Source organism: Pseudorca crassidens, chromosome 19, assembly GCF_039906515.1.
Source record: "Pseudorca crassidens isolate mPseCra1 chromosome 19, mPseCra1.hap1, whole genome shotgun sequence".
NCBI classification, from domain to species: Eukaryota; Metazoa; Chordata; class Mammalia; order Artiodactyla; family Delphinidae; genus Pseudorca; species Pseudorca crassidens.
In genome coordinates, this window is record NC_090314.1 from 34540858 (window position 1) to 34554166 (window position 13309).

At 48.3% G+C, this 13309-nt stretch overlaps 1 protein-coding gene across 8 annotated transcripts in view; it reads right to left on the reverse strand.

The window, feature by feature from the left end:
• Positions 1-13309, reverse strand: part of TEX14 (testis expressed 14, intercellular bridge forming factor) — a 78513-nt gene that overhangs the window by 43950 nt on the left and 21254 nt on the right. For 6 of the 8 annotated variants that reach the window (XM_067717086.1, XM_067717083.1, XM_067717088.1 and 3 more), the window contains exons 2-9: positions 12856-12970; positions 8596-8761; positions 7633-7766; positions 5778-5859; positions 5069-5199; positions 3844-3957; positions 2491-2614; positions 1194-1372 (exon numbers count right to left, since the gene is read on the reverse strand). In XM_067717086.1, coding sequence (XP_067573187.1) covers positions 1194-1372; positions 2491-2614; positions 3844-3957; positions 5069-5199; positions 5778-5859; positions 7633-7766; positions 8596-8761; positions 12856-12970 — 1045 coding nt within the window. Of the gene's footprint in view, positions 1-1193; positions 1373-2490; positions 2635-3843; positions 3958-5068; positions 5200-5777; positions 5860-7632; positions 7767-8595; positions 8762-12855; positions 12971-13309 lie in introns of those variants that run through there. The other 2 variants (XM_067717089.1, XM_067717090.1) reach the window with 2 other exon arrangements.

Sequence of the window (13309 nt, forward strand, 5' to 3'; positions counted from 1 at the left end):
TCAAGCACAATCTGGTCCCTGCTCCCCTCTCCAGGCAGAGAGACCAAGGGCTCATGCGGTCAAGGAACTGAGTCTTTCCACTTCATTCATTTAAACAACATGCTGAGTTCCCACTTATTCTAGGCATCTGAGACATGGCAGCGGATAAAACAGAAATCCCTGCCCTGGTAGAGGTTTTCATGTAGTGAGAGAAGTATATTATGAACATGTGAGCAGCAAAGACCTGCTGAGAGACTCAGAAACAAAGCCTCAGCGATGGTGGTAGGTGAGGACCAGGGTAGGTGGAGGTAAGCAGATCTAAGCCATGGGTCTGCCCGTGGCTGAGGCCTCACAGCAGCACAGGAACAACCCTGGGCCTAGGGCTCAGAGCTGTGGACGACAGCAAGGAAGCACAGGGGAGATCCTCTGCTCCCCAGAACCTAGGGGCAGGAGATAGGAGCCAGCCCTCAACTCTCAGGAGGACTCTGACTCCTGCCAAATGGGAAGTGAAGCCCATCCACCAACCCTTGAATAAGGGCATTGTTTTTTGTCACTGCTTCCCTCACAGCACTGATCCCCACCCATCGGGACCAGGACCGCAACGCTCACCAGCACCCATCGCCTTCTCGCGCCTTCCAGGATGCACAGCTGTGGTGCATTTCCCAGCCTCCCTGCAGAGGTGACTGGGCTCTGGCCAGTGTAAAGCGGGAAGCGACAATGCACACGCTGCAGGTAGTCCCTAAGCCCCGCTGCGTCCCTCCAGGCTTGCTCTTGCTCGTTGACCAGCATGCAGAGGATACAGTGGGGGGACTGAGGCCTGGGGGATGGTGGAGCCACAGCGGGGAGGAACGTGGAACATAGTGAATGCCGCCACCACCCCCTCCCACACACACACACACACACCAGAGTGCAATGTGAGTGAGAAATACTTCGGTTGTGTGAAGCCACAGAAAATTTTGAAAACTTATACATGCTGGCTAATGTGTGCTCATGCTTGTTAAATGTTTATTAAAATGAGAATGTCCTGAGCAGAAATAACTTCCCCAAAGTCCCTCTAACCTTGGCTGACAGGGCAAGGCATTGGGAAACCTCCTCCTCCATGGATTGCCAGCTCAGCCCCCCAATGAGGAGTCAAGCCCAGATCAGATTCTCTCTCTATAGCAAAGCACCCCCAGGGAGATCCTGATTGGACGTCATGATTGAGGTGCACCCACCTTTCCATCATGTACTCCAGGTTGGTCAGCCTCGCTTCCCCTGTGGAGACGATGTGGATGGCGTAGGAGCTGAGGGAACGGTGGATAAAGCCCCGAGAATGCAGGTATCTCAGGGCGTCGGAGGTCTGGAGTAGCAGATGCACGATCACCTCCATGTGCAGTATGGGGAACTGGGCCCGCTGCAAGCAAGAGATCAACCACCAGAACAAAGGGGACTGCGGCCCCCGACACTGTAGAATGCTTTGTAGTTCCCAAAGTCTTTTCAACTGATCTCCACGACAGCCACATAGTGTGCCCATTTCATAGCGGGGAACCTAAAGCTCAGGGAAGTTAAGTGATCGGCCTAAGGGCCCACTGACCCAGGGCCCCTGGCTCCAAACCGGGGTTCCTTTCCCTCAGCCAAGCTGCTTGATACCATGAAAAATGAGGAGAAAAGTCCTCAAAGCCTGGTACACACCTCCAGAGTGGGCCTGCCACCACCAGCAATGCACCTGCCCCGCTCTCCATCCCCAGCCAAGCCTGTGCTGCGGGAGAACCTAGACACGTTAAGGACACTCCACCCCCTACCCCAGTCAGATGACCTAGAAAGTTCATCCTAGGAGGACAGAAATTCACTCACACCAAAGTACCCAATCATAACAGGTCTCTCCCCAGAGAAGGGGCATTTTAAGTTAACGTCCTCACCCAAGGAGAGGAAAGGGAACTAGGACACTAACAGGAGGTGCTCAGGCAGGAGGAACGGCGAGCCATTTCAGGGAAGAGCCCTTCCTGGAGGATCTCTTCTCACTCCAGCCCAGGGTCTTTAGAACAAAGTCATGGAGAAAGGAAAACAAATCTTTCAGGACCTCTCTGAAGCCACATGTCAGCCCAAAGCATGTTTCCCAAGGAGTCTGTGGGTCAGGGAATATGTCCCTGCCTCCACCAGGAAGTCTGAAAAGGGAGAGGGGACTGATAAAGACTTGCATATAAAGGTCCTGCAGGGCACCAGTGAAAATACTGGGAAGTAAGACCAGAGGCTGTTTGATTATAGTTAGCTAAAAGTGTGGCTATGTGATTTCTAGGTCTACTGAGCTCTTAGATGTCTGATAAAAAAGCAAGACAAACAGTAATACAATCACACTCGTTCCAACGTGCTCATCAGCCTTACATGGTGTGTTATATAGCTCCCACAGAGTAAAGAATGAAGAGGTTTCTCAACTCTTCTGCTGGGGGAGAAGGAAGAGGGAGGAAGGGAAGGGAGAGCTGGGGCGGGGGGTGGGGGGGAGCAAGGGAAAAACCCAGGGAAACGGCCATTTACCCGTTCATGGAGGACAGAGAACAGCGTGCCGACGGCGACACGCTCGTACACGAGGCGGGTCTTCTGCAGGCCCTGGAACAGGCACACAGCCATCAGCTGTAGCAGGTGAGGGTGCCGCAACTTGCTGCAGAGGGAAGGAGGCTTCTGATGAGGCAGAGGGAAGAGGACATGATGGAAGATGGGCGCTTTCCTTTCTTCTTGGCACCCTGAACGCACTCCATACAAATACTATTTGCACAGAATGTTCTTCCAAGAAAGGGGGATAGGGTGGGAGTAGGGGTCTCTGTTGGTGGAACCCTTGACCTTTCACTGATCGGAACCTGAGGGCTTAGAGTCATCAACGACAATGTCACTAAGAGCTACTAAGCAAGGCACTTTACACACATCAACTTGATCCTAACAACCAGTTGCAAGAAAGGTACCATTACAGTTACACTCATTTTAGAGATGAGGAAACCAAGGTCAGGGAGATGTCAGGCCCAAGGTCATAGACCCTCACATCAAAATCCACGCTGTGGGGACTTCCCTGGTGGTCTAGCGCTTAAGAATACACCTTCTAATGCAGGGGACGTGGGTTTGATCCCTGGTCACGGAACTAAGATCCCACGTGCCACAGGGCAACTGAGCCCATGTGCTGCAACTACTGAGCCCGTGCACCGCAAAGGAAGATCCCGCGTGCTGCAATAAGACCCGACACAGCAATAAATAAATAAATATTAAAAAAAAAAAATCCATGCTGCGTCTATGAGCCCTTCCAGCCTCCTTGAGTCCCTTTAGGATGACTTCTCCAAAAGGAAGGATCTGGCTTTACAGGAGTTGAGTGATTTCCTCAGGAGAGAACTCGATGAGCCAGGGCCTATTCCAAGGCCTCAGCAGCCCTGGTATGAAACCGAGGATGGATTTCCTGCCCCTTTGAAAGATTAACCCCTGAGCCACAGGAAACTTAAGGTACTGAGACCCATCAGCGTGTCCTCAAAGGAGAGACATGGTTCCTCAGACACGTGGGTCTCCAGCAGAGCCATGCTCTATGAAGATAGTCTTGCACACGCCGACCTGATGGGCACAGGGCCCAAAATAAGGTGGGCCTCAGGGGCTGCAGAAGAGCCCGCCAGGCCTGAAGGCTGCACCTCAGAGACATGTGTCACGGGGAGTTGGTCAGCTGACAGAACTGAGCCCCTACCGTCCCCACACTCAGGCTATTCATGAGTTCTTCTTCTTTCTTGGCAGCCCTGGGAAGTCAAATCAACCTACAATGAGGAAACGCTGAGGCTGAGGGGGCTGGTCTCCACCCTCAGGCACAGCCCTGCACAGCCCCGAACTTGGGTCTGAAATGCTCTTGGGTTTTCTTCTCACCTGCTGTGCTCTAGCTCAGCAATTAACAAGTCAGCCAGCCGCCGCCTGCGGCAGTGCGGGTGGGTGGGAAGATGCAGCTCCTTCACTGTGACCCTGCTCCCGTTCCACAGCAGGCTACAAGGGCAGGAGAGAGTGGGAGCAGAAGGGAGTGAGCAGCCACTGCTTCAGTGAGGAGCTCTGTAGCCAGAGATCAGAGAAGCAGTGTTTATACAGACTCTGTAAAGCCCCCACCCCAGCACTGCTGGGTCCTCCCTCCTACCACCCCCGGGGGCCTAAAGCACTTCAGGGACTTAGTGCAGGTGGCAGGAAGTCACTGAAGGATTTAAGGGAGGGAGGGACTTGATCAGGTTTGTATTTTAGAAAGACAAGGGTACCAGCAGCATGGGGAATGGGAGGGCAGGGGTGGTCTGGAGAATGAGACGCCAGTTAGGAGGCTAGCCTGGGGGAGGGACAGTGATGACGTGGGCAAAGGCCACAGCAGTGGACAGAAGAAGAGGGGATGTGACAACAGATCTGCGGCACGGGCAGGAAAACAAGAAGCATATCTGCAGGGGGTACAGAGCCTTGCGGGTCTGCAGAGGCCTTTTTAGAAGGGTGTGACTTCTAAGCAGGGAAGAGGCAGCCAGGTTCAAGGAGGACAAGAGACCTTGGCCAGGACAGCTCCTGTGATCCCGCAGCAGGCAGGCCTCTGGGGACTGAGAACGTCCCAGGGGCTTTCATCACAGCCAAATCCTAGTACTGCCGCCTCTGCTGCATTTGGCTGGTGAGAGCCATGCAGGGCTTCAGTACCCTTTGACCTGAGGCCAGACAGTCACACCTATGCTGCCTCTAATTCTCTAGAGAGTAGAAAGGTTGAAACACTGTCATGAGTAATCTTTCAGAGCGGTTGTTCTCAACAAGGGGCCATTTGGCCTTGTCTGTAGACATTTTGGTTGTCACAATCACAAATGTAGGGGGTTGAGGGGAGGCAAACACAGCTGCTACTGGCATCTAGTGAGTAGAAACCAGGGACGCTCCTAAACATCCTACAGTGCACAGGACAGCCCCCAACAATAAAGGATAACAAAAATGTCAATGGTGTCCTGGCTGAGAAATGCTTATCTAGACATCTGCTTTTCAGTGTGTCCTTGTGTTTGGGCAGAAACCCTCCACACACAAGGATGTCACTAAAGTCCATCCTTCCTGTGGGACTAAGTCTCACCTCCACTGGCCAGCTTCCACTTACTTGGTCATGACCATGTAGGGGCCACTGAAGAAAGAGAAGGCGGGCTCATCGTCAGCTTGAATCACTTCCTTTTCTCCAATTACTGGAAGAGATCCTAGGTAAGCCAGCTGCGTGCCCCCTGTGAGATAAAACTGAAAGCAAAGCACAGCTTCAAATGGTGGGGAGAAACTCCTCCAGAACTTTACCAGCCAGCTAAAAATAGAGAGAGCTGCTAGTTATCAATTTGCTGAATACCCCTATGCACCGGACATAATTCTTTTTATTATCTTTAATCTTCCAAGAGGCGCTGCAAGGTTGTAATACCCTTTCCCTTTTGCTGGCGAGGAAACCAGAGGCTCACGGAAAGAGGTCAGATGCCGGCCTGAAGCACCAGGCCTCAGGCGCCTCTTGAGACACCCACAGAACATGCCTGGGGCCTTCGCTGGGAATTAAAGGATCATTGTCTAAAACTCCCCAAATCTAGCCCAAAGGCATTCAAGAGAACTCTCCGAGGTTTTCATCATTTTTCAGTAAGGACAAGAACACTAAGAGGTGGTACTTGTCCTGCAAGAGCAGTAAAGAACAAAAAAAAACACTTTGGAGAGGGAGTATTTTAACTTTCCACAGGAAGGAAGAGTTGGACACAGTTGTGGGCCCTGGGGCCAGAGCCAGGGCCGGGCGATTCCCCAGTTAGTCCTGCAAACATTGAGTGTTGGTAGCAACCTCTTACCTTTCCAAAGCCAAAGCTGTAGATATTTTGGGCAGAAATGACTCCAGCTTTAGGCAGTCGGTTAGGAGAGCCATTAGGGCTTCTAGAAATATTTAAAAGAGGAGGAGAAAAGTAAGGATTAACTACCCATATCTAGAGGAACAACGCTGAACCAAGCTGTCAGAATGCGTCGTTGGTTTTGTCTTTACTGCTTGACAGTGGAAGTCAGCCTCTGAGAGGGCCGCAGTGACTCCCATTTCCTGGTATTCATGCCCTTGTGTAGCCACACACAGGTCAGAGAGGGCTGGCCTGTTAACCTAATGGAATACTGCAGAAATGACGGAGTGGTGTGAGTTCCAAGGCCAGACCCCCGGGACTTCTGCCCTGATCTCTCTCGCAGCACTTGCTCTAGAGGAGGCCAGTTGCCATGTTGTGAGGACACTCCAGCAGCCTAATGGGGAGGCCCAACACCCAGCACCAATTTGCTAGCCATGCAAGTGAACCACCTTGGAACTGGATCCTCCAGTTCCAGATGACTGCAGCCCAAGCTGCATCTTGACCACATCTTCATGAGAAACCCTGAGCCAGAGCCACCCAACTCAGCCATTCCTATTGGAATGGCTGAGTTGGGTGTAGCCATTCCTGACCTACAGAAATTATGTGAGATACAAATATTTATTGTTGTTTGAAGCCACTAAGTTTGGGATTAGTACAACAGATAACGAACAGAGATGGTCAAAGTTGGAAAGAATCATAAAGCATACCTTGTCCAACTTTCTCATTTTACAGATGGGAAAAATGGAGCCAGAAAGGGGAAACCTGCTGGCCTGAGGTCACAAAACAGCAGCAGGGACTAGGCTTTGGCTCTTTTAGAAGGAACTTGGTCTGCCAAGATCCTAACGCTGGCAGGAGCAGAGGTGTGAGAGATGGAATAGCTGAACCAAGCATGGGCTCCAAGGCCAGATGGGGGATTTGGGAGTTTAACCTGATAGCCTTGGGGAAGACCCTGAAAGGGTTTTTAGCAGTGAGTGGCACAATTCGATTTTCATTTTTAAAAGGTCATTCTGGATGTTGAGTAAAGAACCAAGATGGACAAGAGTGGCAGCCAGAAGAGCAGTTAGGAGTAACTGGTCCTCGAGGGAATCGTTAACTCATCTTGCATGAGAAGCATCCAGGTCATGAGAGGAAAACCAGGACTCAGTGTGCACAGAATGGGATGCGGGAGCCTGTGAAGAGTGTGACAAGTCTACTCACCCTGATCACAGAAAAAGATGCTGTCAGAGAAAATCAAAATGGAAAGAATTTTCCACATATAAATCCTAAGTCTTAAAGCCCAGGGAACTTAAAATAACTCTCCTGAGCGTGAAGAGAAGCCTGGATGGAGCTCACCTCCTGCAGCTGTGATGGGGACAAGGGGAGGCTGCCCACCCAGGTGGCAGCAAGTCTTACACCAGCTTAAAACAGCCCAAGGAACCTTAAATTAAGCATTTGTGTCTTTTGCAACCTTAGGATATAAAGGATGCATGTTCCAATAAAGGAACACGTTTTCCATGGTTCCGAGATGACAAAAAAAAAAAAGCTAGCCAGCTGCTCTGCTAAGAAAGTGTTTTCTGCTGGGCAGCCCAGGCCTGAAAAGTTCCTTCCTTCCCTGCTAACCATGGGGTGGTTCCCACTGGAGCCCAGAATTCATTTCCCCCAGACGTTCCTGGAAGCCGGGGGACAACTGAAGGTTTTCATGGCAATGTCCTCTCCCTCCAAGCTCACCCCTTTGGGTGGGCCAGTTGCTGGAAGGGACCAATGTGGAGGGGACCGAGGGCTCCCACAAGGAAGGCGGGGGTGATGCAGAACATCCCAGTCTGCTTGAGGCAGCACTCACCCCTGCATGAGGCCCCCAAACCGGGGCAGGCCACAGATGAGCCGCTGAGGGGAGTCAATCTTCAGGAGGTCATAGGAGAAGCCCTGGATGATGGCCTGCATGTGCGCGGCACAGCGCTGCATGAACTCCACCATCTGCAACACACGGCAGAGACAGTCAATGCCCACACAGCTAATGGCCACCCTGGCCTTCAGTGGGATTGGAATGGTCTGAGGGGAGTGCTCTGAGGAGACAGAAGCCCCCCACAGGGAAATCTCAGGAAAGGGAAGGGCCCAAGTGACTTCCTAAAGATATGGAATGAGATATGGAATGAGATTCCATATCCTAAAGACATGGAATGAGATTTTCAGGGAGCTCATTTGGCAATAATTGCCTCCAAATCCTTCATTCAACGGATGAGGAAACTGAGGCAGGAGGAGTATTTTAACTTTTGTCCAAGGCCCAATAGCTATTGAGCAGGAGAACCAGAGGGAAGGGACTCTGCCCATCTCCCCCTTCCCTCCACGTGCCCTTTACATTTGTTAGATTATTTAGCCCTCATTAAAACACATTATGCCTGCCAGCGAGTGGCTACAGACAAGTTACTTAATGTCAATGCACTTCAGTTTCCTCATCTGTAAAATGGGGACAATAATAGTACCTACCTGAGAGGGTTGTTGTAAAGATTAAATGAGTATTTAATTTAATTCAGAACGTCTGATGCACGACAAGTGCTAGTTAAGGGTCAGACGAAATTACAGTTGTTCTCCCTCCCCACTGAATGGATGACCAGAAAAGTTCACTAGACTTGCCCAAGGTTTACAGTTGGTTAACTTGCTTCAACCCAGGCCTGTGTGTCCAATGTCAATGGCAAGGCCACTACAAGTCCTGTGCTGCCCTCAGGACCAGCCTCTGCCCCTGGGCGCCTGACTCCCAGCCCTGTGCTCTGCCTTGGTTGTGCCTGCAGAGCAAGCCCACACTTACCGCGGTGCCGCGTTCCTTCCCTGCTGCCAGAGCCCAGGTCTGCGGGCTCTGACCCCTCTCATCATGGAGTCGAAGATCACCCCCTGCATCCAGCAGTTTGCTGAGGATCCACTGATTGCCTGAAAACGCTGCTGCATGGATAGGAGTGCTCCCATCAAAGCAGCGGCTGGAGATGGGGGAGGGGTACAATGAGTGTCCATGGCAACACTCTTCCCCTTCCATGGGTAACACAGGGCTCCTTTTCTACAAAGGCAACCTTTGGTGATGAGAACTGTAACAACACCATTTGTGAGGCCTAACAACACCTATCTGGGGCCTCACAGAAGCTTTATATACATCCCCCTTTTCCATGTTTACCTCCACCCTTCAAGGCAGTATTATTTCTCAATTTATAGATGAGGAAACGAAAGGGCAAAGCCAAGATTCACACCCAGGTATGGGTCTGGTTCGAAATCCAGTGTTCTTTCCCCACAGCCCCCTGATACTGGCTGCCCTGAAGCAATTTCTTCACGTCTGTAGCACCCTGTGGTCAGGCTGGTGAAGCACAGCCTCACCAGAGACCACCTCATGTGAGAATGTCTCTACCTCCCAAGTCCTATGGTGAGGCCCATAGACCTTGGCATCAGCAATCTGGTCAAGCATCTACAGCTCAGAAAAATTTAACCAAAACCAGTAAACTATCTGAGACATGAAGGGACAGCCTTTGTGAGATGTAGAGATGTGATGTGTAGCTGTGGTTTCCTAACCTGGTTGCACGTCAGAATCACCTGCAGAGCTTGCTTGCTCTTTTTTTTTTTTTTTTTTGGCCGCACCCAGCAGCATGCGGGATCTTAGTTCCTTGACCAGGGATCAAACCCCCGCACTCCCTGCAGTTGGGAGTGTGGAGTCTTAACCACTGGACCACCAGGAAAGTCCCAGAGCTTGCTCTCTTTAATTTAAAATGAAACACAAATGGTAGGAGGAAGCAGAAAGGGAAGGAGAAGAAGAAATAAAATGAAAAAGGAGATAATAAAGATAAGAAGAAAGTCTCCCAATTCCAGACCCATACACAGTTCTCTTGCCGAGAGGCAGCTACTGTTACAAGTTTTTGTATCCTTCCAGAAATTTTCTATGCATATACAAGTAGGAATAAGAATATGCTATATTAGGAATTCCCTGGCAGTCCAGTGGTTAGGACTCAGCACTTTCACTGCTGAGGGCCTGAGTTCAATCCCTGGTCGGGGAACTAAGATCACACAAGCCGCATGGTGTGGCCAAAACAAAAAGAACGTGCTACATTAACTGTTATGCTTTTACATTTTTTCATTTAATAGTATATCTTGGAGGGAATTCCCTGGTGGCGCAGTGGTTAAGAATCCGCCTGCCAATGCAGGGGACACAGGTTCAAGCCCTGGTCCAGGAAGATCCCACATGCTGTGGAGCAACTAGGCCCATGCGCCACAACTACTGAGCCTGCGCTCTAGAGCCCGCAAGCCACAACTACTGAACCCACGTGCCACAACTACTGAAGCCCATGCGCCTACAGCCTGTGCTCTGCAACAAGAGAAGCCACAGCAATGAGAAGCCCACGCACTGCAACAAAGAACAGCCCCACTCGCCACAACTAGAGAAAGCCCACGTGCAGCAATGAAGACCCAACATGGCCATAAATAAATAAATAAATAAATAATTTAAAGTATATGTTGGAGAATTTTCCATATGAGAACATACAAGTCACCTCAATTCTTTTTTAACAGCTGCATAGTATTCCAATGTACAGATTTACCATAATTTACTTAATAAGTCATTGGGATATTTGTCAAAAATACAGATTCTCAGACTATACAACAGACTGAATCATAACCTGCAAGCATAGAGCCCAGGAATGTGTACTTTTTACAAGTTCCCCAGCTGACGCCAATGAGGCTGGCCTGTACCCAGGCATCTGGGAACCGCTGGGATATCTCATTGTGAGCTCTCCCTTATTGCTGGGTCTGATAAGCAGTCCAGCACACTGCGCTATGGGAAATGTAATATCCTCCTTGCTTTATTATTTTTTTGTTTATTTAGTTATTTTGCGATACGCGGGCCTCTCACTGTCGTGGCCTCTCCCTTTGTGGAGCACAGGCTCCGGACGCACAGGCTCAGTGGCCATGGCTCACAGGCCCAGCCGCTCCGCGGCATGTGGGATCTTCCCAGACCGGGGCACGAACCCGTGACCCCTGCATTGGCAGGTGGACTCTCAACGACTGCACCACCAGCGAAGCCCCCTCCTTGCTTTAAAAATAAATTTGTATAATGTTTTACAGCCTTCTAATCATTCTTCCCATAAATAGTAAGAGAGCTGGGTAGGGAGAGAGAAGATATTATTTGTCATTTCTTGTGAATGCTAAGGAAGAAAAAAATAATGTTTTCTATACCCAACTAACCCTTACAAGGGAATCCAGGTCCAAGTGATATCAAAATGTGTATTGTTTTATTAATTTATCCTAGAGGTTGAGAACTGGAGGCCCACAGATTGATTTGGCAACCCAGAGGCATGTTTTATTTGGTCCACATAGTGTTTATAAAAAGAATTTAAAGTAATGGACAATACTTAACACTTTGGGGATTTCACAATAAAAACTGGGATTTCCAGCCTCTTGGAAATTTGGAAGATTTGGCCTCCATGGCTTCCTTTTCTGCCCAGCTGCAACAGATGCTCCTTAGACAGAGCCTGTACCCACTGACCCCACTTAGTCCTGCAGGCATCTGACTCTGTGACCTCAATAAGCCCAGGCCATCACAGCATTTCCACTGAGCACTTAGGAATACAACTTCCCTCCAGAAATTTCCCTTCCCTTGATGGAACATATTTTTAAGGTACATGAAAGCATTCCTATCACAAAATAAAAAGCTACAGGGTCTGCCTTCTTCCTCTTGATATTGTCCTTTCCCACCTCCCCCTGGCATCATGGGGATTTCTAAAAAGGGAACTTCTTCAGGTGCTGGGCTCCTGGTCTCAAACCCTATCATTAACACAATGCACCATTATGGACCAGCCATTTAAACTTTCTGGAATATTAAAGGTTTGAATAATTTCTTCTTTAAAGAACCTAGCTCTAAACTTCCACAAAACAGATGCAAATGCAGATGACTAGAAAATGCTGCATTTTTGCTGAGGAACTGCAGGGCTAATATGGCCTCTCTACAAAGCTGTTATCTGCAAACATCAAGTGAGATAGCCCTTTATTTCTGAGTTTTGATATTAAACACTGATACAGTAGAGACAAATATGCAAATATGCAAGTCCAGAAAAATTCTGGAAGGAAACAAAGCAAAATGTGCACTGTGTTATGTCTGGGTTTCAGAATTCTCATGCTGATTGGTTTTTTTCTTTATACTTCTCCAAGCTTCCAAGGTTTTTCCCACTAAGCAAACAATCTTATAACAACATACAAGCTTTCAACATCAATACTTAAAAAAAAAAAAATTAAGCGGCCTCCTTCTGTAAGATGGGAAAGCTATTTTATGACTTATGATTGTGTTTATTCTGGCATTCCTGTGAAAATCGGCTGGAATCATATAAACGCTCGAAATCTGTTTCTGGTTCTGTCCAATGGGAACTGTAAAAATACCTGCTGTTCCCTGTCGAAGAGCTGGTTGTAAAGCTTTAGTGAGCTAGTGCCTGGGAAGGCCCTGGAAAAAGCAAAAGTCCTCCACAAAGAGAAGAAATGTTCACTTGTCGTTGATTCATTACATTGTGTTGCTGTTCCATATTAAAATTTGGACTCAGATTCTTTTAAACCACAACTACAAAAGTCATCCTGACAAAGTGATGCCAAATATATTAATTGGTGAAGAACTTGGTTGTGGGGTATGTTAAAGTGCAGATCATAGAAACTACAAAGCGCGGTGGAAATACATAAACAGTACTTGTTAATGACTAAATGAGTAGAAAGGCTCACTTATTTCACAGGGTCTAGTAAAACTGCTTAGAAAACTCCTTATTTACAGTTAAAAGCATGTTTCTGGTAATTTCCTGGTGGTCCAATGGTTAGGTCTCTGTGCTTCCACTGCTGGGGGCCCAGGTTCCACCCCTGGTTGGGAAACTAAGACACTGCAAGTTGCACAACCAAAAAAGTGAAATAAACAAAAGCATGATTCAACGTTAGGTAATACAAATGTATTTCATGGGCATAAATTAGTGAACGTTCTTTTAAAATCTTACCAAATTAGTTTCCAAATACCTCAATTCATTTTAAAAACTTATTTTCTAGGTAGTGATGTCATTGTACTTACTGATTTGGATCTGATCCATAATCCACCAGGACATCAACTAATTTTGTAAGGCCTAATAATGCAGCAATAAAAAGCGCTGTCTGGCCCAGGGAGTTAACTGCATCGACATACACGCCTGCAAAGAAAACACCAGGATCAACACAAACACACAACAAAAATTAAGCTTTGTTTTTACAGTATTTTTAATGTATTACTAATGCAATTTCCCTTTTTTTAAGAAAAAGAAAAATGATAAACCTTCAGTAGTCCAAATAACACAGAAAGTCTCATATCAAAAGTAAACCACCATCTTTACCTTAAAGTGCTAAATACAGGAAAACGTTGCTAAAACATTTCACCACACGCTGCTACACGGAAAAGGAAAAGCAAATTAAAATTCCTCTTCGTTTTAAAATTCACCAACAGCCAACAATTTATATCATACACTGTATAAAAAGCCCAATGTCACTACTCC